General features: G+C 38.2%; 1 protein-coding gene across 1 annotated transcript in view; it reads right to left on the bottom strand.

Annotated features, from left to right (window-relative positions):
• Positions 1 to 22,457, bottom strand: part of DNAAF9 (dynein axonemal assembly factor 9) — a 149,038-nt gene that overhangs the window by 119,441 nt on the left and 7,140 nt on the right. Inside the window, exon 2 of the mRNA XM_060031149.1 lies at positions 3,713 to 3,792. Coding sequence (XP_059887132.1) covers positions 3,713 to 3,792 — 80 coding nt within the window. The remainder of the gene's footprint in view (positions 1 to 3,712; positions 3,793 to 22,457) is intronic.

Consider the following 22,457-nt stretch of genomic DNA (forward strand, 5'->3'; position numbering starts at 1 on the left):
TACCAAAACACGTGGAATTAAATAAAGGAGGATTAAGGTGGTTTGAAAAGAACTCAAAGAAGTAAAAAGAGGACAAGTGAATGAAACCTCAGACATCCATCATTTCACAAATATTTATCAGGCCCAAGGCCTAGCACTCTGCTGGGTGCTGAAGCATGTAGTAAACATGCCTACAGATGGTCTTCACAAAGCTTACAGTCTAGTAGGGCTGGGTCAGAGACTAATAAAAAGGAAATTAAATACTGCCTTCACAACTGCCTTTCAATGCCACAGGCACATATACTACCTGGTTCCTGGATATCTGTGAAGGCCCAGAGCTATGACTCTGGACAAGAGGGACATGTCAAGGGCAGGAGGCAGCTGGCTACGTGAGGCTAAAAGGAAGGGGCTGGGGCAGAAGAAGCTCCAAGAATGGAAATATGGCTGGAGCCTGGGAAACAGGACTGTCAGTTGTTATTCAGACCAGTGAAAAGTAATGGGCATTCAGACCAGAGGGGCTTAGAGACCACCTGTGGCAGGGGACTTCAAATATGGGAAGACTTCTTTCTGAGCAAGATCAAAGCAGCACACCCTCTTTTATGCCATCCAACACTTTAGTGAAGAAAGAGATGAAAAAGATTCAAAAGCAGAAATTACCTGGCCTACATAAGGCCTGAAGTAGAAAGGGCTACAGAGTTAAAAATAACCAGTGGACTGGGCAGCATGTCCTCTTCTAAGGATTCCAGCTACATAAACTGCCACAAAAAATGCTAACATTAAAAAGACTGACCATGTAAAATTAAAGGTAAAAGATACTATATGTAACCACTTTAGTTAATAAAGTTGTTTCCCATGGGGGAATTTTGGGCTACAAATCTGATACTGCTAAACATGCATACTGGAATTAAACAAGTAAATGGATGGTAGACGGTAGGTGCCAAGTTTCTCACTGGTGGAGTGGAAGTTTACAGATAAGCAAGAGAAGGAGGCTAGAATGATCCATGTAGTAATGGGTTAGAGCTAGAAACACTAATATGAATTCACGTTTAGCTTAATACAGTAGAGACAGTTATATAACATTTACAGATGTGTATATATACACCACTTAAGGTACACACATATATTTCCTTACTTTGTCAGCTGAGAGGGCCTAAAAGCAATGACATCCCAGTAGCAAAGAGCATACCCAGTGCCCAGATCTTGGTTTCTAATACCATTCTCCAATAAAAGAAATCAGGGCTTCTTAGAGAAATAGCTGATTCTAGGACTGAAGCAGGTAATATACAAAATAAGACTGAAGCATCTTATAGTGTCAGAAAGTACAGAAGTACTAAATAAACTAAAACTTTTATGGAGATATATCAAAGGGAGGGATGTAGGAACCAACTGAAAGAGCCCCAAACGGCCAAGGCTGGAACAATCTGAAGTAGTAGTAGGTTATAACCTAAGGTATAAATGAAGTAGTACTGGATTTTAACTCAAAGTATAAAATAAATCTCCATGAAGACATACAAACAAACGATTGAATAAATAAATAAATGGGGGAGAAGAGACAAATATCCCATGCAGAAGAATTTCAAATAATTTATGTAGACACTACCCTCCTCAAGGCAATGGAGCATAATCCCTGCTCCTTAAGTGTGGGCTCATAGTGACTTCCTTCCAAAGAGGACAATATGGAAGGAGGGGTGGGGAGAGTACTTTACAATGCAGAACCTGACAAATATTATCTTAGTCAAGTGATCAAAGTCAATATAAACAGTGAAAAGTCTTGTTAGTATGTATCCTTGATATGTGATGAAAATGGCATGTTGCTTCATTGGTCTTGCACTCCAAAATCCATAACCCCAGTCTAAGCATGAGAAAAACATACGAAAAATCCCAAAAGAGGGATTTCACATATGTCAAAACTTATCACATTGTACACTTGAAATATGTGCAGTTTACTATACATGAATTATACCACCATAAAGCTGTTTTAAAAAAAAGGTTAGCAGAAATTCAGTGAGAACATCTCCTACACCCTAATAACTAAATGAAAAATGCCAAAGTGGAAGGAGTTGAGTCAGAGTTGCTCAGAAGGATACTGTAGAGGCTAGAGGACAGATTAAACCAACCAAACAACCAACCATGAGATGCTATGATAACTCTAATTACTCAAAAAAGCAGAATTCACTAAACCCCAGAAGCTGTTTAAAAACACACAAGTGGTTATAAAGCAGAAACTAACACACCATTGTAAAGCAATTATACCCCAATAAAGATGTTAAAAAAAAAAAAAAACACACACAAGTGCCTCATTGATTTCTTGCTTCACATTCACATACAGCTGTTTGTCCTGAAGGTTTTTTTTGGCTGCACCACGCAGCATGTGGGATCCTAGTTCCCTGACTAGGGATCGAACCCACAGCCCCTGCATCAGAAGCACATAGTCTTAACCGCTGGACCGCCAGGGAAGTCCCTGTCCTGAAGGTTTATTAAGTTTTTACCTCAATCTTCACACCCAACTTCAAACATCAATTTCTGCAACATTTGTGTTTTCATTGAAAAAATATATATAAATATGTGTGTATATATATATAAATATATATATAGAGTCTCGTGATATTTTTATAAGTAGACTTTTTTCTCGATCCTTTAGTATTCTATATTCAAGTAGCCCACATGATTTTATGCTGCCTATATTTACTAGGCTGAGCCTTAACTAACAGAAATAACAGTAACAAACAGGTGATTTTATTCATAAGTAAATTCATGGCAAAGACAGCCCCCACAACCTTGATGGCTGCAGCTGGAAAGAGAATCCAGTGAGTGTTGTTTCAGCATTTGACTGGAATTCTAGGGCCACCATAAACTATGTCTCTTAGCTAAGTGAGTGATGAAGCCAAGATTCAAACCCAAAACCTGCCTGGCTCCAGAGTGCACGTTTTTAACCACTCTGCCCACTGCCTATCGTAAGTTTAAATGCAAGTGCTATTAAGTGAAAAAATAAAATTATGCATAGACTATCTGAGGAAGGACAAACAAGCAAGTGGTTCGCTTCTGGGAAGGAAATTGGGTGATTGACAGACAAACACCTGACCTAAGCAAGTTTTATGACTCAATACTGTGAATGTAAATGAAAGTGAGATAAAGAAGGAGATTGACCTGACATAGGAAAATCTCCAAGATATACTTATCAAGTGAAAAATTTTCAATTAGATTAACAACAATATACATAAAATGTTTCCTTTTATGTTAAAAAAAATATGGTTGATATTATCTCTGGGGAGTGGGACCGGGTAACTGGGATGATTAGAAAATTTTGTTCATTATTATTTGTGTAATGTCTTAATTTTTAAATTATATGATGTGTTTTCATAATAAAAACAGTGTTAAAGAACAAATAAATGCCGAATTCTGCCACTCCATGGCCCTGAGCAAGTCTGTTTGATCTCCCAGAGTCTCAGTTTCCTCCTCTGTAAAAAAGGGACAACACTGCTTCTTGTAAGGTTGCTGTGAGCAGAAATGAGGTAACATGTACAAAGTGCCTGCTCTGTGGTACAGGCTCCCTATCTCACTGATATCTCACCTGACCTCATTAAAACAGCAACAGATCTCAGGGGAACAAAAGCTGGGAGAAGAATACTAACTCACAGCTTATCTCACAGTGATGATACTATTATTAATATCTTCCTGTGAACAGAAGCCAAGTTGTCCCAGCCCTGAGTCCCACCTTGTTAAAAGCACTGACCTAGGATGCAGAGGATTCCATCGGGTTGAGACTTGCTGCTCTGGGTCAGGATGCTCTGAACCTGGCGGAGTCGACTGCAGCTGCAATAAGAACAGAAATCAGCTTCCTGAGTGCCAGCATATGAAGGCATGAGGAAGGGAACGACTGCTAGGGATGGAAACTGGTCCTTATCTGACTTTGGTATCAGAATCATAACAAGAAATTAGGGAGTATTCTTTTTTCTTCTATTTTTTGGAAGAGATTAGGCAGAAGTGGTCTGAAGACTAAGTCTGAACTGCTGATTACAAACTGATGGTCAGTGGCTCTCTGGCTCAACAAAGGATGGAGCCAAAGGCCCTCTCATGATGAATGCTGGACAGGACTAGAACTGAGCAGCTGACCAGAAGGACTTCCAATGACTTCTCAATTTTGAAGTTTAATCAAAGAAGAGTTTCTACACTTACCTGTGCTAACTGTGGTCATCATTGGTCTGTTAAAAACGAAACAAATAACAAACAGATGAAAACTAAAAACTGGCCTAAGGACCTAAAGGAAGCTCTGATGTATCATCATAACTACCCCCACAGAGAGTGTCAGTAGATGGTACTTGCTCCCATTTCTGTGCAGATCTCTGATTCCATTGGTTTTAGGCATATGCCCTTCCTCCCAAACAAAGCATAAGGAGAGACATGACCAGATGTTAATATCACTTCTAAGGACCCCATGCTTTCCATATCAATCCCTCCTCCTTCCCAGAAGTCCGAGAGAGAGCTGGTCACTTTCCTGCTTGAGACTGATCTTTCCATAAGGTCTGTCCACATCACCTTCAGGTCCAAGATCTGTCTCCAGTATTCATTCCCTAACACTCCTATATTAATTTTTTTCCCTACAGTCAACATATTCCCAGCCCTACCACATCATTATTATCTAAGATCCTCCATAAACCAACTACAGTAACTGTTCCATCCATAACAATCAGATTTCATCCTCACCCCTCTGTTCCGGTACACTGCCCTACACTCACCCGAGCAACAGTGTATCCAGCCAAACAACACCACTTCCCTTCCTTGGATTCTCTTTCCCTGCCTGGATTCTTTCTGATGTTCCCATACCCCAAGTCCATGACTTAGTGGTCATTATCACTGTTTTCCCTCAAGATGTTCACAATCTTCCACCTAATACCGAAACCAAAGATAGCACCAAAAAATAGAAACCTACAGATCAATATCTACCATGAATATAGATATAAAAATCCTCAATAAAATATTAGCAAATAGGGTGGGAGGGAGGGAGACGCAAGCGGGAAGAGACATGGGAACATATGTGTATATATAACTGATTCATTTTGTTGTGAAGCTGAAACTAACATACCATTGTAAAGCAATTATACTCCAATAAAGATGTTTAAAAAAAAATATTAGCAAATAGAATTCAAAAACATACAAAAAGAATTGTACACCATGACCAAGATGGATGCAAGGCTGTTTCACTACTGGTAAATCAATCAATATAATCCACAATCTAATAGGCTAAAGAAGAGAAAAAAAAATCACACAACCATATAATTGATGCAGAAAAATCATCTAACAGAATTCAACACCCATTCATAATAAAAACACTTAGAAAACTAGAAATAGAGTTTCCTCAACTTGATAAAGAACATCTACAAAAAACCTCCAAAGCAAAGTTTGGAATATACTTAATGGTGAAAGAACTAAATGAGGAACAAGAAAAATATGTCTGCTCTCATTACTCCGATTCAACATAATACTGGAAGTTCTAGCCAATGCGATAAGGCAAAAAAAAAAAAAAAGGAAATAAAAGGCATAAAGATAGAAAAGGAAGACATAAAACTATTGCTATTTGCAGATGACATAATGACCTATGCAGGGAATCTCACAGAATCTACAAAAAACAAAATCTGAGAACTAATAAGTGAATTCAACAAAGTCACAAGATCAACATATAAAAACCAACCGTATAAATGAACACACAGAAACCAAAATTAAAAATACAGTATCATTTAAATATAAATCTAACAAAACATGCACAGGACTTACAAGCTAAAAACTACAAAACACTGATAAAGGAAACCAAAAAAGATATAAGTAAGTGGAGAGACATATTTTATTTACAGACTGGAAGACTCAACATAATATAGATGTCAATTCTCCTTAAATTAATGTACAAGTTTAACACAATTCCTATCATAATCGCAGCAAGCTTTTTTGTAGATACAGAAAAGATTACTCTAAAACTTACATGGAATGGCAAAGGAACATTCTAAAATAGCTAAAACTTTTCTGAAAATGAATAAAGTGGGAGGAATCACTCTACCTGATGTCAAGACTTATTAGAGAGGCAGGTTCAAGATGGTGGAGTAAAAGGACGTGCACTCACGCCATCTTGCGAGAGCACTGGAATCACAACTAACTGCTGAACAGTCATCGACAGGAAGACACTTGAACTCACCAAAAAAGATACCCCAAAACCAAAGACAAAGGAGAAGCCATAATGAGACAGTAGGACGGGCACAATCACAATAAAATCAAATCCCATAACTGCTGGGTGGGTGACTCACAAACTGGAGAACAATTGTACCACAGAAGTCCACTCACTGGAATGAAGTTTCTGAGTACCACGTCAGGCTTCCCAACCTGGGGGTCTGGCAAAGGAAGGAGGAATTCCCAGAGATTCAGATTTTGACGGCTAACGGGATTTGTTTGCAGGATATTGACAGGACTGGGGGAAACAGAGACTCCACTCTTGAAGGGCACATACAAAGTAGTGTGTGTGTCAGGGCTCAGGGGGAAGGAGCAGTGACCCCATAGGAGGCTGAACCAGACCCACCTGCTATTCTTGGAGGGTCTCCTGAAGAGGTGGGGGATGGCTGTGGCTCACTGGTGGGACACGGACACTGGCAGCAGAAGTTCTGGGAAGTAATCCTTGGCATGAGCCCCACCCCACCCCCGGAATCTAACATTAGCCCCACCAAAGAGCCTGTAGTCTCCAGTGCTCGGTCGCCTCAGGCCAAACAACCAACAGGGAGGGAACCCCGCCCCACCCATCAGCAGACAAACAGATGAAAGTTTTACTGAGCTTTGCCCACCAAAGCAACACCCAGCTCTACCCACCACCAGTCCCTCCCATCAGAAAATTTGCACAAGCCTCTTAGATAGCCTCATCTACCAGAAGGCAGACAACAGAAGCAAGAAAACCTACAATCCTGCAGCCTGTGGAACAAAAAACACATTCACAGAAAGACAGACAAAATGAAAAGGCAGAGGGCTAGGTACCAGATGAAGGAACAAGATAAAACCCCAGGAACACAACTAAATGAAGTGGAGACAGGCAACCTTCCAGAAAAAGAATTCAGAATAACAACAGTGAAGATGATCCAGGACCTTGAAAAAGAATGGAGGCAAAGATTGAGAAGATGCAAGAAATGTTTAACAAAGACCTAGAAGAATGAAAGAAAAAAACACCTAGAAGAATTAAAGAACAAACAAACAGAGGTGAACAATACAATAAATGAAATGAAAAATACACTAGAAGGAATCAATAGCAAAATAACTGAGGGAGAAGAACGGATGAGCGACCTGGAAGACAGAATGGTGGAATTCACTGCTGCAGAACAGAATAAAGAAAAAAGAATGAAAAGAAATGAAGACAGCCTAAGAGACCTCTGGGACAACATTAAACGCACCAACATACACATTATAGGGGTCCCAGAAGGAAAACAGAAAGGACCCAAGAAAATATCTGAAGAGATTATAGTCGAAAACTTCCCTAACACGGGAAAGGAAATAGCCACCCAAGTCCAGGAAGCGCAGAGAGTCCCAGGCAGGCTAAACCCAAGGAGAAACACACCGAGACACATAGTAACCAAATTGGCAAAAATTAAAGACAAAGAAAAATTATTAAAAGCAACAAGGGAAAAACAACAAATAACATACAAGGGAACTCCCATAAGGTTAATAGCTGATTTCTCAGCAGAAATTCTACAAGCCAGAAGGGAGTGGCATGATGTATTTAAAGTGATGAAAGGGAAGAACCTACAACCAAGATTACTCTACCCAGAAAGGATCTCATTCAGCTTCGATGGAGAAATCAAAAGATTTACAGACAAGAAAAGCTAAGAGAATTCAGCACCACCAAACCAGCTCTACAACAAATGCTAAAGGAACTTCTCTAAGTGGGAAACACAAGAGAAGAAAAGGACCTACAAAAACAAACCCAAGGGCTTCCCTAGTGGCGCAGTGGTTGAGAGTCCGCCTGCCGATGCAGGGGACACGGGTTCGTGCCCTGGTCTGGGAAGATCCCACATGCCGCGGAGCGGCTGGGCCCGTGGGCCATGGCTGCTGAGCCTGCGTGTCCGGAGCCTGTGCTCCACAAAGGGAGAGGCCACGACAGTGAGAGGCCCGCGTACCGCAAAAAAAACAAAACAAACAAATGAAAAAAAAAACAATTAAGAAAATGGTAACAGGAACATACATACTGATAATTACCTTAAAGGTGAATGGATTAAATGCTCCAGCCAAAAGACACAAGCTCTCTGAATGGATATAAAAACAAGACCCATATATATGCTGTCTAAAAGTAACCCACTTCAGACCTAAGGACACATACAGACTGAAAGTGAGGGGATGGAAAAAGAAAGAAAAAAATCAAAAGAAAGCTGGAGTAGCAATACTCATATCAGATAAAATAGACTTTAAAATAAAGAATGTTACAAAAGACAAAGAAGCACACTACATACTGATCAAGGGATCAATCCAAGAAGAATATATAACAATTATAAATATATATGCCCTCAACATAGGAGCACCTCAATACGTATGGCAAATGCTAACAGCTATAAAAGAGGAAATCGACAGTAACACAATAATAGTGGGGGACTTTAACACCTCACTTACACCAATGGACAGATCATACAAAATGAAAATAAATAAGGAAACAGAAGCTTTAAATGACACAATAGACCAGATAGATTTAATTGATATTTATAGGACATTCCATCCAAAACCAGCAGATTACACTTTCTTCTCAAGTGCGCACGGAACATTCTCCAAGATAGATTACATCTTGGGTCACAAATCAAGCCTCACTAAATTTAAGAAAATTGCAATCATATCAAGCATCTTTTCTGACCACAACACTATGAGATTAGAAATGAATTACAGGGAGAAAAACGTAAAAAATGCAAACACATGGAGGCTAAACAATAAGTTACTAAATAACCAAGAGATCACTGAAGAAATCAAAGAGGAAATCAAAAAATACCTAGAGACAAATGACAATGAAAACACGATGATCCAAAACCTATGGGATGCAGCAAAAGCAGTTCTAAGAGTGAAGTTTATAGCTATACAAGCCTACCTCAAGAAACAAGAAAAATCTCAAATAAACAATCTAACCTTACACCTAAAGGAACTAGAGAAAGAAGAACAAACAAAACCCAAAGTTAGCAGAAGGAAAGAAATCATAAAGATCAGAGCAGAAATAAATGAAATAGAAACAAAGAAAACAATAGCAAAGATCAATAAAACTAAAAGCTGGTTCTTTGAGAAGATAAACAAAATTGATAAACCTTTAACCAGACTCATCAAGAAAAAAAGGGAGAGGACTCAAATCAGTAAAATTAGAAATGAAAAAGGAGAAATTACAATGGACACCACAGAAATACAAAGCATCATAAGAGACTACAAGAAACTCTATGCCAATAAAATGGACAACCTGGAAGAAATGGACAAATTCTCAGAAAGGTATAACCTTCCAAGACTGAACCAGGAAGACATAGAAAATAAGAACAGAACAATCACAAGTAATGAAGTTGAAACTGATTAAAATTCTTCCAACAAACAAAAGTCCAGGACCAGATGGCTTCACAGGTGAATTCTATCAAACATTTAGAGAAGAGCTTCTCAAACTCTTTCAAAAAACTGCAGAGGAAGGAACACTCCCAAACTCATTCTACGAGGCCAGCATCACCCTGATACCAAAACCAGACAGATAGTACAAAAAAAGAAAATTACAGACCAAGACTACTGATGAATATAGATGCAAAAATCCTCAAAAAAATAATAACAAGCAGAATCCAACAACACATTAAAAGGATCATACACCATGATCAAGTGGGATTTATCGCAGGGATGCAAGGATTCTTCAATATACACAAATCAATGTGATACACCATATTAACAAATTGAAGAAGAAAAACCATATGATCATCTCAATAGATGCAGAAAAAGCTTTTGACAAAACTCAACACCCATTCATGATAATACCTCTCCAGAAAGTGGGAATAGAGAGAACCTACCTCAACATAATAAAGGCCACATACGACAAACCCACAGCAAACATCATTCTCAGTGGTGAAAAACTGAAAGCATTTCATCTAAGATCAGGAACAAGACAAGGATGTCCACTCTCGCCACTATTATTCAACATAGTTTCAGAAGTCCTAGCCACAGCAATCAGAGAAGAAAAAGAAACAAAAGGAATACAAATTGGAAAAGAAGAAGTAAAACTGTCACTGTTTGCAGGTGACATGAAACTATATATAGAAAATCCTAAAGATGTCACCCCGAATAACCAAAGCAATCTTGAGGGAAAAAAAAGGAGCTGGAGGAATCAGACTCCCTGACTTCAGACTATACTACAAAGCTACAGTAGTCAAGACAATATGGTACTGGCACAAAAACAGAAATATAGATCAATGGAACAGAACAGAAAGCCCAGAGATAAACCCACACAAGTAATCTATGACAAAGGAGGGCAAGGATATACAATGGAGAAAAGACAGTCTCTTCTAAAAGTGGTGCTGGGAAAACTGGACAGCCACATGTAGAAGAATGAAATTAGAACACTCCCTAACACCATACACAAAAATAATCTCAAAATGGATTAAAGACCTAAATATAAGACCGAACACTATAGAACTCTTAGAGAAAAACATAGGAAGAACACTCTTTGACATAAATCACAGCAAGATCTTTTTTGACCCACCTCCTAGAATAATGGAAATAAAAACAAAAATAAACAAATGGGACCTAATGAAATTTAGAAGCTTTTGCAGAGCAAAGAAAAGTATAAACAAGACAAAAAGACAACCCTCAGAATGGGAGAAAATATTTGCAAATGAATCAACAGACACAGGATTAATCTCCAAAATATATATAAGCTCATGCAGCTCAATAATAAAAAAACAAACAACCTAATCAAAAAATGGGCAGAAGACCTAAATAGACATTTCTCCAAAGAAGACATACAGATGGCCAAGAGGCACATGAAAAGCTGCTCAACATCACTATTAGAGAAATGCAAATCAAAACTACAAAGAGGGGACTTCCCTGGCGGTCCAGTGGTTAAGACTTCGCCTTCCAATGCAGGGGATGTGGGTTCAATCCCTGGCTGGGAAACTAAGATCCTACATGCCTCGCAGGCAAAAAACCAAAAACATAAAAACTGAAGCAATATTGTAAAAAATTCAACAAAGACTAAAAACAGTACACATCAAAAAAACAAAAACAAAATCTTAAAAAAAAAAAAACGACAATGAGGTATCACCTCACACCGGTTAGAATGGGCATCATCAGAAAATCTACAAACAACAAAGGCTGGAGACGGTGTGGAGAAAAGGGAACTCCCTTGCACTGTTGGTGGGAATGTAAATTGATACAGCCACTATGGAGAACAGTATGGACATTCCTTAAAAAACTAAAAATAGAATTATCATAAGACCCAGCAATCCCACTACTGGGCATATACCCAGAGAAAACCATAATTCAAAAAGACACATGCACCTCAATGTTCACTGCAGCACTATTTACAAAGCCAGGTCATGGACACAACCTAAATGCCCATAGACAGATAAATGGATAAAGAAAATGTGGTACATATATGCAATGGAATATTACTCAGCCATAAAATGAATGAAACTGGGTCATTTGCAGAGACTTGGATGGACCTATAGACTGTCATACAGAGTGAAGCAAGTCAGAAAAAGAAAAACAAATATTTTATATTAACGCATATATGTGGAATCTAGAAAAATGGTACAGATGAACCAGTTTGCAAGGCAGAAATAGAGACAGAGAGGTAGAGGACATAAGTATGGACACCAAGAGGGGGAAAGCAGGGTGGTGGGGGTGGTGGGATGAATTGAGATGATTGGGATTGACATATATACACTAACACGTATAAAACAGGTAACTAATAAGAACCTGCTACATAAAAAAATAAAATAAAATTCAAAAAAATTTTAAAAACTTATTATATAGCTAAAGTAATCAAGACTGTGGTTCTGGCTGAGAGACAGACACATAGATCAATGGAACGGAAAGCCAGAAATAGGCCCACAAAAATATAGCCAATTAATATTTGACAAAGGGTGGAAAGTGATTCAATAGAGGAAAAATAGTCTCTTCAATAAATGGTGCTGAAACAACTGGATATCCATAGACAAAAACATGAACCTCAACCTAAACTTTATAACTTTCACAAAAATTAAGATAGATCATAGATTTAAAAATTTTGATATAAAACTATAAAATCTTTAGAAGAAAAAAGAATAAATATTCAGGGCTTAGGATTTAATGAAGTTCTTAGGCTTGATACCAAAAGTATGATCCATTAAAAATTTGATAAATTAGACTTCAGCAAAATTTTAAACTTTGCTTTGTGAAAGAACCTGTTGGGAGAATGAAAAGACAAGCTACAGATTGGGAGAACATATTTGCAAATCACTTACCTAACCAAGCAGCATACATAAGAAACTCTCCAAACTCAACAGTAAAAAAACAATCCAATTAGAAAACAGGCCAAAGGCATGAAAAAACATTTTCTCAAAGAGGATACAGAGATGGCACATAAGCACATGAAAACATGTTCAACATCATTATCCATTAGGGAAATCCAAGTTAAAACCACAATGAGGTATTACTACACATCTATTAGAAAAGCTAAAATATCCATAACAAATGGTGACGATACCGAAATGCTGGTGAGGATTCAGAGAAACTGAATCATTCACAGATTTCTGAAGTAAATTAAAGAAGACACCAATAATGGAAATACATTCACGTTCATGCATTGGCAGACTTAATACTGTTAAGCTATCAATACTACACAAAACAATCTACAGATTCAATATAATCTCCATCACAATTCCAGGAACTTATATATATAGTTTTATATATATATATATATATAAATTTTTATTGGGTCATAAGTGATTTACAATGTTGTGTTAGTTTCAGGTGTACAGCAAAGTGAATCTGTTATACAAATACACATATCCACTCTTTTTATTAGATTCCTTTCCCTTATAGGCCATTACAAAGTATTGAGTAGAGTTCCCTGTGCTATACAGTAGGTCCTTATTAGTTATCTATTTTATATATAGTAGTGTATATGTGTCAATCCCAATTTTCCAATTTATCCCTCCCCTCCACTCCAGAAACTTTTTTTGAAGAAACAGAAAAATCCATCCTAAAATTCATAGTAATTTCAAGGAACCCAGAATAGACAAAACAATAATGAAAAAGGATAAAGCTGGAGGAAACACTTCCTGATTTCAAAAGTTATTACAAAGCTAACCATAACAGTTTGGTACTGGCATAAAGATAGACATATAGAACAGGGGTCCCCAATCCCCGGGCTGTGGACCGGTAAGGGTCTGCAGCCTGTTAGGAACCCAACCACACAGCAGGAGGTGAGCGGCGGGCGAGCGAGCAAAGCGTCATCTGCAGCTCCCCATCACTCACATTAATTACCCCCTGAACCATCCCCCCCACACCTGGTCCGTGGAAAAACTGTCTTCCACGAAACCTGTCCGTGGTGCCAAAAAGGCTGGGGACCACTGATTATAGAACAATGGAATAGAATAGAGAGCCCAGTAATAAACTCTTTTTGTGACTGGCTTATTTCACTTACTATAATGTGCTCATGGTCAAATGATTTTTGACAAGGGTACCAGGATTGAGAAAGGAGAGTTTTTTTCAACAAATGGTTTTGGGAAAACTGTATAGTCACATGCAAATTAAAAAAAAAAAAAAAAAAAGGATTCAAACTCTGACTTTACACCATATACAAAATTTAACTCAGAATAAAGACCTCAATGTAAACCTAAAACTATAAAATTTTTAGAAGAAAACATATGGGAAAAGCGTCATGACATTAGAGTTGGCAATGATTTTTTGTCATTTTCCAATGACACCAAAAGCACAGATGACAAATGGAAAGATACATAAATTAGACTTTATCAAAATTAAAAACTTATGTTCAAAAAAAAAAAAAAAAAAACTTATGTTCATTAAAGGACACAATTAACAGAGTGAAAAGACAACCCACAGAATGAGAGAAAATATTTGCAAATCATATATCTATTAAGAGGCTAATATCCAGAATACATAAAGAACCTCTATAACTCAACAACAACAAACAATTCAAAATGGGCAGAGAACATGAATAGACATTTCTCCAGAGAAGATACATAAATGGCCAATAAGCACATGAAAAGATAAAAGATGCTCAATATCACTAATCATCAGGGAAATGCAAATCAAAACCACAACGAGGTATTACTGCCATGCAAATTAACATGGCTACTATCAAAAAAGCAGAAAATATAAAGTTTAGCAAGGATGAGGAGAAATCAGAACCTTTGTGCACTGTTGGTGAGAATGTAAAATATTGCAGTTGCTGTGGAAAACAGCACAGTGATCCTCAGAAAATTAAACACAGAATTACCATATGATCCAGCAATTCCACTTCTGGGTATACACCCCAAAGAAATGAAAGCAAGACTCAAAGAGATATCTGTACACCCAAGTTCATAGCAGCATTATTTGCAATAGTCAAAAGGTAGAAGCAACCCATATGTCTATGGACACAGATAAACTGTGGTATATACATAATACAATGGAATATCATTCAATCTTAAAAAAGGACAGAAATTCTGACATATGCTAAAACATGGATGAACTTTAAGGACATTATAATAAGTGAAATAAGCCAGTCACAAAAGGACAAATATTATATGATTCCGTTTTTATGAGGTACCTACAACAGCCAAATTCACAAAGACAGAAAGTAGAAAGATGGTTGCCACAGGCCAGAGGGAACGAGTGAGGAGTTACTGTTTAAGAGGTACCAGAGTTTCAGTTTTGCAAGATGAAGAATTCTGTGGATAGATACTGGTGAATGTAGCACAACAATGTGAATGTACTTAATACCACTAAATTGTACACTTAAAACAGTTAAGATGGTAAATTTCATGTGTATTTTACCATAATTAAAAAAATTTTAAGTTAAATTTTAAGTTAAAAGCCAATGTGATGTAAAACAGAAAGAAGAGAGGGAGAACTCTTCTTATGTAAAAGAGATTAAAGAATAATAAGACAATGCAATTTATGAACCTTAATTTGATTTAAACAAACAAACAAAAACCCAGGGAAACACCTATGAGACATCTGAGGAAATCTGAATATGCCTTGTATAATAGGTAATAATTATATATTATTATATTATTATCTATTATCCAGGGCATATTCAAATTGACTATTAATTTTCTTAGCTGAGATAATATTATGGTGGTTACAAAGTAGAATGTCCTTTTTCTTAGCAGATGCATGAGGCAGTACTCAGGAGCAAAGTGTCATTATATCCGCAAATTGAAAACCGTTTAACAGAAAAGAAGAATGAAAAGAAAAGAAAAAGTAAAGAATGCACATAAGGTAAAAAGTTAAAATTGGTGAATCTAAGCGATGGGCATATTCACCGTACTATGTTTTCAACTTTTCTGTGTTGTTCAAACATTTTCATAATAAAAATTTGGAGCTGGAGGTAAGGAGATGTGGAGTAACTCAGGGTTTGGAAGTAGCAGAATTTAAGCTGCAAGATGACTAAGATTAAAGTAAGAAAACTTCTTTCCCTGGGAAATGGTTGCCTGTCCCTCCCCACTTTCTCATGTTTAATATAAGATTCATTTTGCAATCATTCTCTACATGACAAATATTTCATTAAGTTGGTCCTTTGGTCCACTGCGCAACCCTAGCTGACTACCACGGTTACCAAGAGCTCTTGGGCTTTCAAACTTAGAATCAGCCAGTGACAAAAAGCATTAACAGGTCATGTGACCAGGAAACAAACAGCTCCCCAACTACTGCGGTGGGAAGCCAAGACAATACTGAAGACAGGAGCAAAAAGAGGATTTTTTTCCCTGCAAGTGTTTTGGGAAATAAATAAAGGGAAAAGTAAAACAAAGTGAAAGCATATAAAATGTAGAAAGACCTTCCTCTTCCCAGAGTAAAACATTATCATAGTATTTTCTTGTCTAATGGGTAGAACTAAATTTAGTTTTTTTCCTTTGAATATTTTCTTGCTTCCCAAATTTAGTTTTTAACCAGAACATAGCCTATTATTTGTCACTGAACCATTAAACTTTTCACTTACTGAAGTATTTCCCTATTAAAAAACACCTGGTAGGGCTTCCCTGGTGGCGCAGTGGTTGAGAGTCTGCCTGCCGATGCAGGGGACGTGGGTTCGTGCCCCGGTCTGGGAAGATCCCACATGCCACGGAGCGGCTAGGCCCTGAGCCATGGCCACTGAGCCTGCGCGTCCGGAGCCTGTGCTCCGCAACGGGAGAGGCCACAACAGTGAGAGGCCCGTGTACCGAAAAAAAAACAAAAAACAAAAAAACACCTGGTAAGTATAAAGAAAACCACAATCACTCATATTTACAGCACCCAGAATTAACCTATGTTAGTGCCTTTTTGAATTATGTAAAATATTAATTTATCATCCTTTTTTATTTTAAAAAATGGAATATGACATATAAAACTAAAGTCTTCACTGTTCCCCGGAGGTCACCACTATGAGTTTGTTGTGTAACCACCCACTCTTTTTTTCCTTTTTTTCAATAGAAACTTTCAAACACACACCAAGCCCAGCAATAGCACTGCCCTGTAGCTTCCAGGTCTACCTGAGCACAGGTGGCACATCCTGGGTAGATGGCCTGTGGTCACCCACGACTTTACAAAGTTCCTCCTTTAGAATACCTGTAGACTCAACATATACCCAGTAATACTATTTATATCAAACATGCTGCTTGTATACTATACTGTATTTCTCACTTTCCTTGGATTCAGGCTCAAAATCTAGACATGACAGATGACAAGACAAAAACAAGACCCAAAGAGAAGCAGTTTGCCCAAGATCACAAGGCTGAGTAAAGATTAACAGCCCCAGGACCTGAGTGACCAGGCACCCTGACTCTGAACTTCTCCTGATATATCTCACTGATTTCCTGACAATAAAGTTAGCCTCAGATACAATATTTCTGAATTCTAAACAATCATCTCTGTTCTCCCCATCTTCCATTTTATATATAATAGTTAATTCACTGCTCACTGCTTTTATAACAATTACTGTATACACAGCCAGATATATTTTCTTGTTTGTTTGTGTTTCATTATCCTGGTTCCCTGGAAATGAAGGAGAAAATTTGAAAATTTTATTTCTGCCTGTTTTTCCTCCATAATTTATGCTTTTTGATTTTCAAATTAAACAATTAAAACATGAATAATCCTCCTTATATTCTATATGCTTTGTGCTTTGAATGTTTTACAAAGTGAATCCTCATACCAATCTGAATCACTTTATCTTATGAAACTGCTGTGAACAATGTGATGTGAATCTCTCAGTAATACATAGTTTGGGTGAGTTTTTTGGGGAAAGAGTTGTTTTACATAAAATCATAATAACGACATATGTAACTGCTCTGCAACGTGTTTTCACTTAACATTGTACCTTAAGATCTTTCCAAGCTAGTAAATAGAACACAACCTCATTTTTAAAACTGTTGTACTATGTTCTTTTGTGTTTATTTAACCAGACACTATAATTGAACATTCAGGATTTTTATTATTTTTGCAAATAGCAAACAATACTTCATTGAACAACCTTATATAGCCATCTTTGGCACAAGTACTAAAGTTTCTGCAAGGTAGAGACTATCATTGCCAGGTTAAGAGGTATCTGCATTTAAAACTTTGATAGATCTTGCCAAATTGTCTTCTTAAAACGTTCACCTACAATATAACAGAGTACCTGTTTCCCCATAACTTCTAAACCATGTGTGGTTAGAATTTTCATTGTTATACAGTTGTCCCTTGTTATCCATGGAGGATTGGTTCCAGGACCCCCTCAGATACCAAAATCTGCAGATGCTTAAGTCCCTTATATAAAATGGCATAGTATTTGCATATAACCTATGTACATCCTCTGGTACACTTTAAATCATCTCTAGGGACCTCCCTGGCAGTCCAGTGGTTAAGACTCTGGCTTCCAATGCAGGGGGCATGGTTCGATCCCTGTTCGGGGAACTAAGATCCTACATGCCACACAGTGCAGCCGAAAATTAAAAAAAAAAATCATCTCTAGATTACTTATACCTAATATAAGTGCTAAGTGAACAGTTGTAAATACAGTGTAAATGCTATATAAATAGTTGCTTGTGTGCAGCAAATTCAAGTTTTGCTTTTTGGAACTTTCTCAAATTAAAAATATATATTTTTCCCCCATTTATTTATTTATTTATTTATGGCTGCATTGGGTCTCTGTTGCTGTGCCTGGGCTTTCTCTAGTTGCGGCGAATGGGGGGCTACTCTTCGTTGTGGTGCGAGGGCTTCTCATTGCGGTGGCCTCTCCTGTTGTGGAGCATGGGCTCTAGGTGTGCGTGCTTCAGTAGTTGTGGCACGTGGGCTTAGTAGTTGTGGCTCATGGTCTCTAGAGCGCAGGCTCAGTAGCTGTGGCGCATAGGCTTAGTCACTCCGCGGCATGTGGGATCTTCCTGGACCAGGGCTCGAACCCGTGTCCCCTGCATTGGCAGGCGGATTCTTAACCACTGCGCCACCAGGGAAGCCCAAAAAATATATTTTTGATTGGGGTGGTTGAATCCATGGATGAAGAACCTGTGGATATGAAGGGCTAGCTGTAATATTATTTTATTTAGGACTTTTGCATTTGTAGTTCTCCTTTGTACTCTCCTAGTCAAACACCAGCATTATGCCAGCATGAGAGAACAAATGGAAAGCTTTCTGAGGTATATACTTCACTTAGCATGCTTTCCATTTTCATTTCCCTTGGTAACATACACTGTGCCCCTTCTCTGCCACAGCATCCAATCATGACTCACCCAGAAGCAAGCCAGGTCAGCTGGAGTCCTTTCCAGGGATTTCCTATTTTAGAGGTAGAAGAGAAATGGCCTCTAGGGTCACAGTGCAGGAAGAATGTGGATTTCAGGTTATTATGGATAGAGGCAACTATTTTGATAGCAGAGTCTTGGTTCCAGTTCCTGAGGCCCTAGTTCTTACAGGTCTTCCTACAAGTCTTATCCCCCCACTATTCCTTCCAGCCAAGTAAGCCAATACATTCACTCCCTTTTTTACTTTAATCTTTTGAGTTGGGTTTCTGTCACTTGAAATAGAGAGCATTCTTCTTATTATGAAATCAAACCCAGGAAATGTTTAGGGTTGAAGCATACCAATGTCTGTAACTTACTTTGAAAAGCATTAAAACATAGGATGGATTGATGGATGGATAGCAGGATGACTATATGATAAGGCAAACAGAGCAAATACATTAAGCAGAGAATCTAGGTATGAATATACATGAATGTCCACTGAACAATTCTTTCAACTTTTCTGTACTTCCAAACAGTTTTCATAATAAAATATTGGGGGGAAAATCAACAGCAGGAGTAATACAACATATTATCATATCAGCATTAATTCAGACTTCAGGTACTGATTACAAGGAGCTACTGCAGGACTCCTAAGAAAAGGGTTTAAGGGCTTAAGAAAGCTGGCCCTGCATTAAAGTGGCAACTATTTATTCCCTCCATAAAACAGACTTGGAAGAAAGCCAAGAAGGCAGGCTGTGTCTCAAGTCAATAAATGTCCTTTCCCACTGATGTCCTTTCTGGAGCAACAACTTGCAATGTAAAAAGCAAAGGCAACATTACTGCTATCATGACCAGCATGGTTAACCAGTGACCATAAAGTGACTCAAACTGAAGGGATACACACACACACACACACACACACACACACACACACACACACACACACACACACACGACTGAAAATGTGTTGGCATCATTTAACTAGTCCATGACTTGAATTTTCTCCCAGCATTTTCATGTAGCTCATCACAGCCATTAGTAATCCTAAGCAATATAACTTTCATTCCACACAGCTACCTCTCTGTGGTAGGGACAAACAGGTGCCTAATCCATATCCATTCTCCCCCTTTTTTTTTTAACTAATAATGGGTTGGCCAAAAAGTGCCTTCGGTATTTAAGTAAAAATAAAAGACACATTTTTCATTTTCGCCAAGAACTTTATTGAACAACATAGTCACCGTTTTGTTCCACTACCTTCTGTCATTTTTCAGGCAACTTCATAATTCCATCTTCCCAAAACTTTTTGAGCAAAGGTTCCCGGTGTCTTTTACAGTCTTCCAGGGAACTGAAATTTTTTCCATTAAGAGAATTTTGTAAAGACCAAAATAAATGGAAATCTGAAGGTGCAATGTCTGGTGAATACGGTGGATGAATCAAAAATTCCCACCCAAGCTGTAACAGTTTTTGCCTGGTCATCAAAGAAACATGAGGTCTTGCGTTATCCTGATGGAAGATTATGCATTTTCTGTTGACTAATTCCGGACGCTTTTTGTCGAGTGCTGCTTTCAGTTGGTCTAACTGGGAGCAGTACTTGTTGGAATTAATCATTTGGTTTTCTAGAAGGAGCTCATAATAGAGGACTCCCTTCCAACCCCACCTTATACACAACATCACTTCTTTGGATGAAGACTGGCCTTTGGTGTGGCTGATGGTGGTTCATTTCACTTGCCCCACGATCCCTTCCATTCCACATTATTGTACAGTATCCACTTTTCATCGCCCGTCACAATTTGTTTTAAAAACAGAATGTTTTCGTTACGTTTAAGTAGAGAATCGCATGCAGAAATACAGTCAAGAAGATTATTTTCACTTAACTTGTGTGGAACCCAATCAAAGCGACGAACGTAACCAAGCTGGTGCAAATGATTTTCAACACTTGATTTGGATATTTTGAGTATGTCAGCTATCTCCTGCGTGGTATGATGTTGACTGTTCTCAATTAAAGTCTTGATTTGATTGCTATCAACTTCAACTGGTCTACCCGACTGTGGAGCATTGTCCAGTGAGAAATCTCCAGCAGGAAACTTCACAAACCACTTTTGACACATTTGATCAGTCACAGCACCTTCTCCATACACTGCACAATCTTTTTTTTGCGTTTCAGCTGCATTTCCACCTTTCTTGAAATAATAAAGCATAATATGCTGAAAACATTGTTTTTCTTCCATCTTCAATATTAAAGTGGCTACACAAAAATTCACAAATTTTGATACATTTTTTATTTACTTAAATAAAATTTATTTATCTATCTATCTATCTATTTATGGGTACGTTGGGTCTTCATTGCTGTGCATGGGCTTTCTCTAGTTGCAGCGAGCAGGGGCTACTCTTCGTTGAGGTGCACGGGCTTCTCATTGCGGTGGCTTCTCTTGTTGTGGAGCACGGGCTCTAGGCGCGCGGGCTTCAGTAGTTGTGGCTGGCACACGGGCTTAGCTGCTCCATGGCATGTGGGATCTTCGGGGACCAGGGCTCAAACCCGTGTCCCCTGCACTGGCAGGTGGATTCTTAACTACTGTGCCACCAGGGAAGTCCTGATAAGTTTTTTTTTTTAAATACATGCTGATATGATAGCTGTCATAATACAATCTAACAAAATTGTTTCGAATGAAGTTAAGGACAACTAAGCACTACTAGAGCCACTTACGGAAAAAACCGAATGAACCTTTTGGCCAACCCAATAGTATCCCAATTTTATTTGGAGCAGCAATAGGCACAGCTCCTTTGCTTCTAGAGCTGACCAATGAGACATGCAAAAGCGATCAGGTGGAGGCTTCTGGGAAAGCTTGCTGAAGGGAAAGAACTGACTCAACTAGGAAAGCTGCTGCTTTTCTTTCCCCTTCTTGCCTGACAGACCTGATACCTAGAGTTCCTGCAGCCATTTTGTGACCATGAAGCTATGAAGAAAATGGAATCCATATGCTAAATACAAACACAGAAGTGGCCTGGTTCCTTGATGACTTCATACCAGGACTAGCCTGCCCTCCTCTAGATAGACATCTTTTCCAAGAGAGAGTAAACCTCAGTTAAGTCATTGTTAAGCATCTTCTACCAGCTGCCAAACATGGCTCCTGACAGGTCACCTTATCTAAAATAGTTAAAACTTGTACCCAATTGCAATTCATGTCTATGCATATTTCACAAATTGGAGTATATAAGACTCTCTACAAACTAAATCTGAGAACTTCAGAAAATGCTCCCCACCACAAATGGAAAATGTTATTTCAAAGTCTGTCACTATGTTCCACTGTAACAATATATTATTTTCCATTTTCTTCCTTTTCTCCAGATTTCTCTGAGCATTTCCACACACAATCTGCTCTTTGTAAAGTCAGTTTCACAGGTCTTCATTCAAAAGGCATCCACAAGTACTTTCCCTCACTTCTTTGACTATTAAAAGCATGCCAAATATAAATGCACTGTGGAATCCTGGATGGATCTTGGAATAGAAAAAAGACATTAGTGGAAAGACTGGGCAAAGAAAGTCTGGAGTAATAAACTCCAAATAAAAACAAATTTACT

This window comes from Delphinus delphis, chromosome 15, assembly GCF_949987515.2.
Source record: "Delphinus delphis chromosome 15, mDelDel1.2, whole genome shotgun sequence".
In the NCBI taxonomy this organism is placed as follows: domain Eukaryota; kingdom Metazoa; phylum Chordata; class Mammalia; order Artiodactyla; family Delphinidae; genus Delphinus; species Delphinus delphis.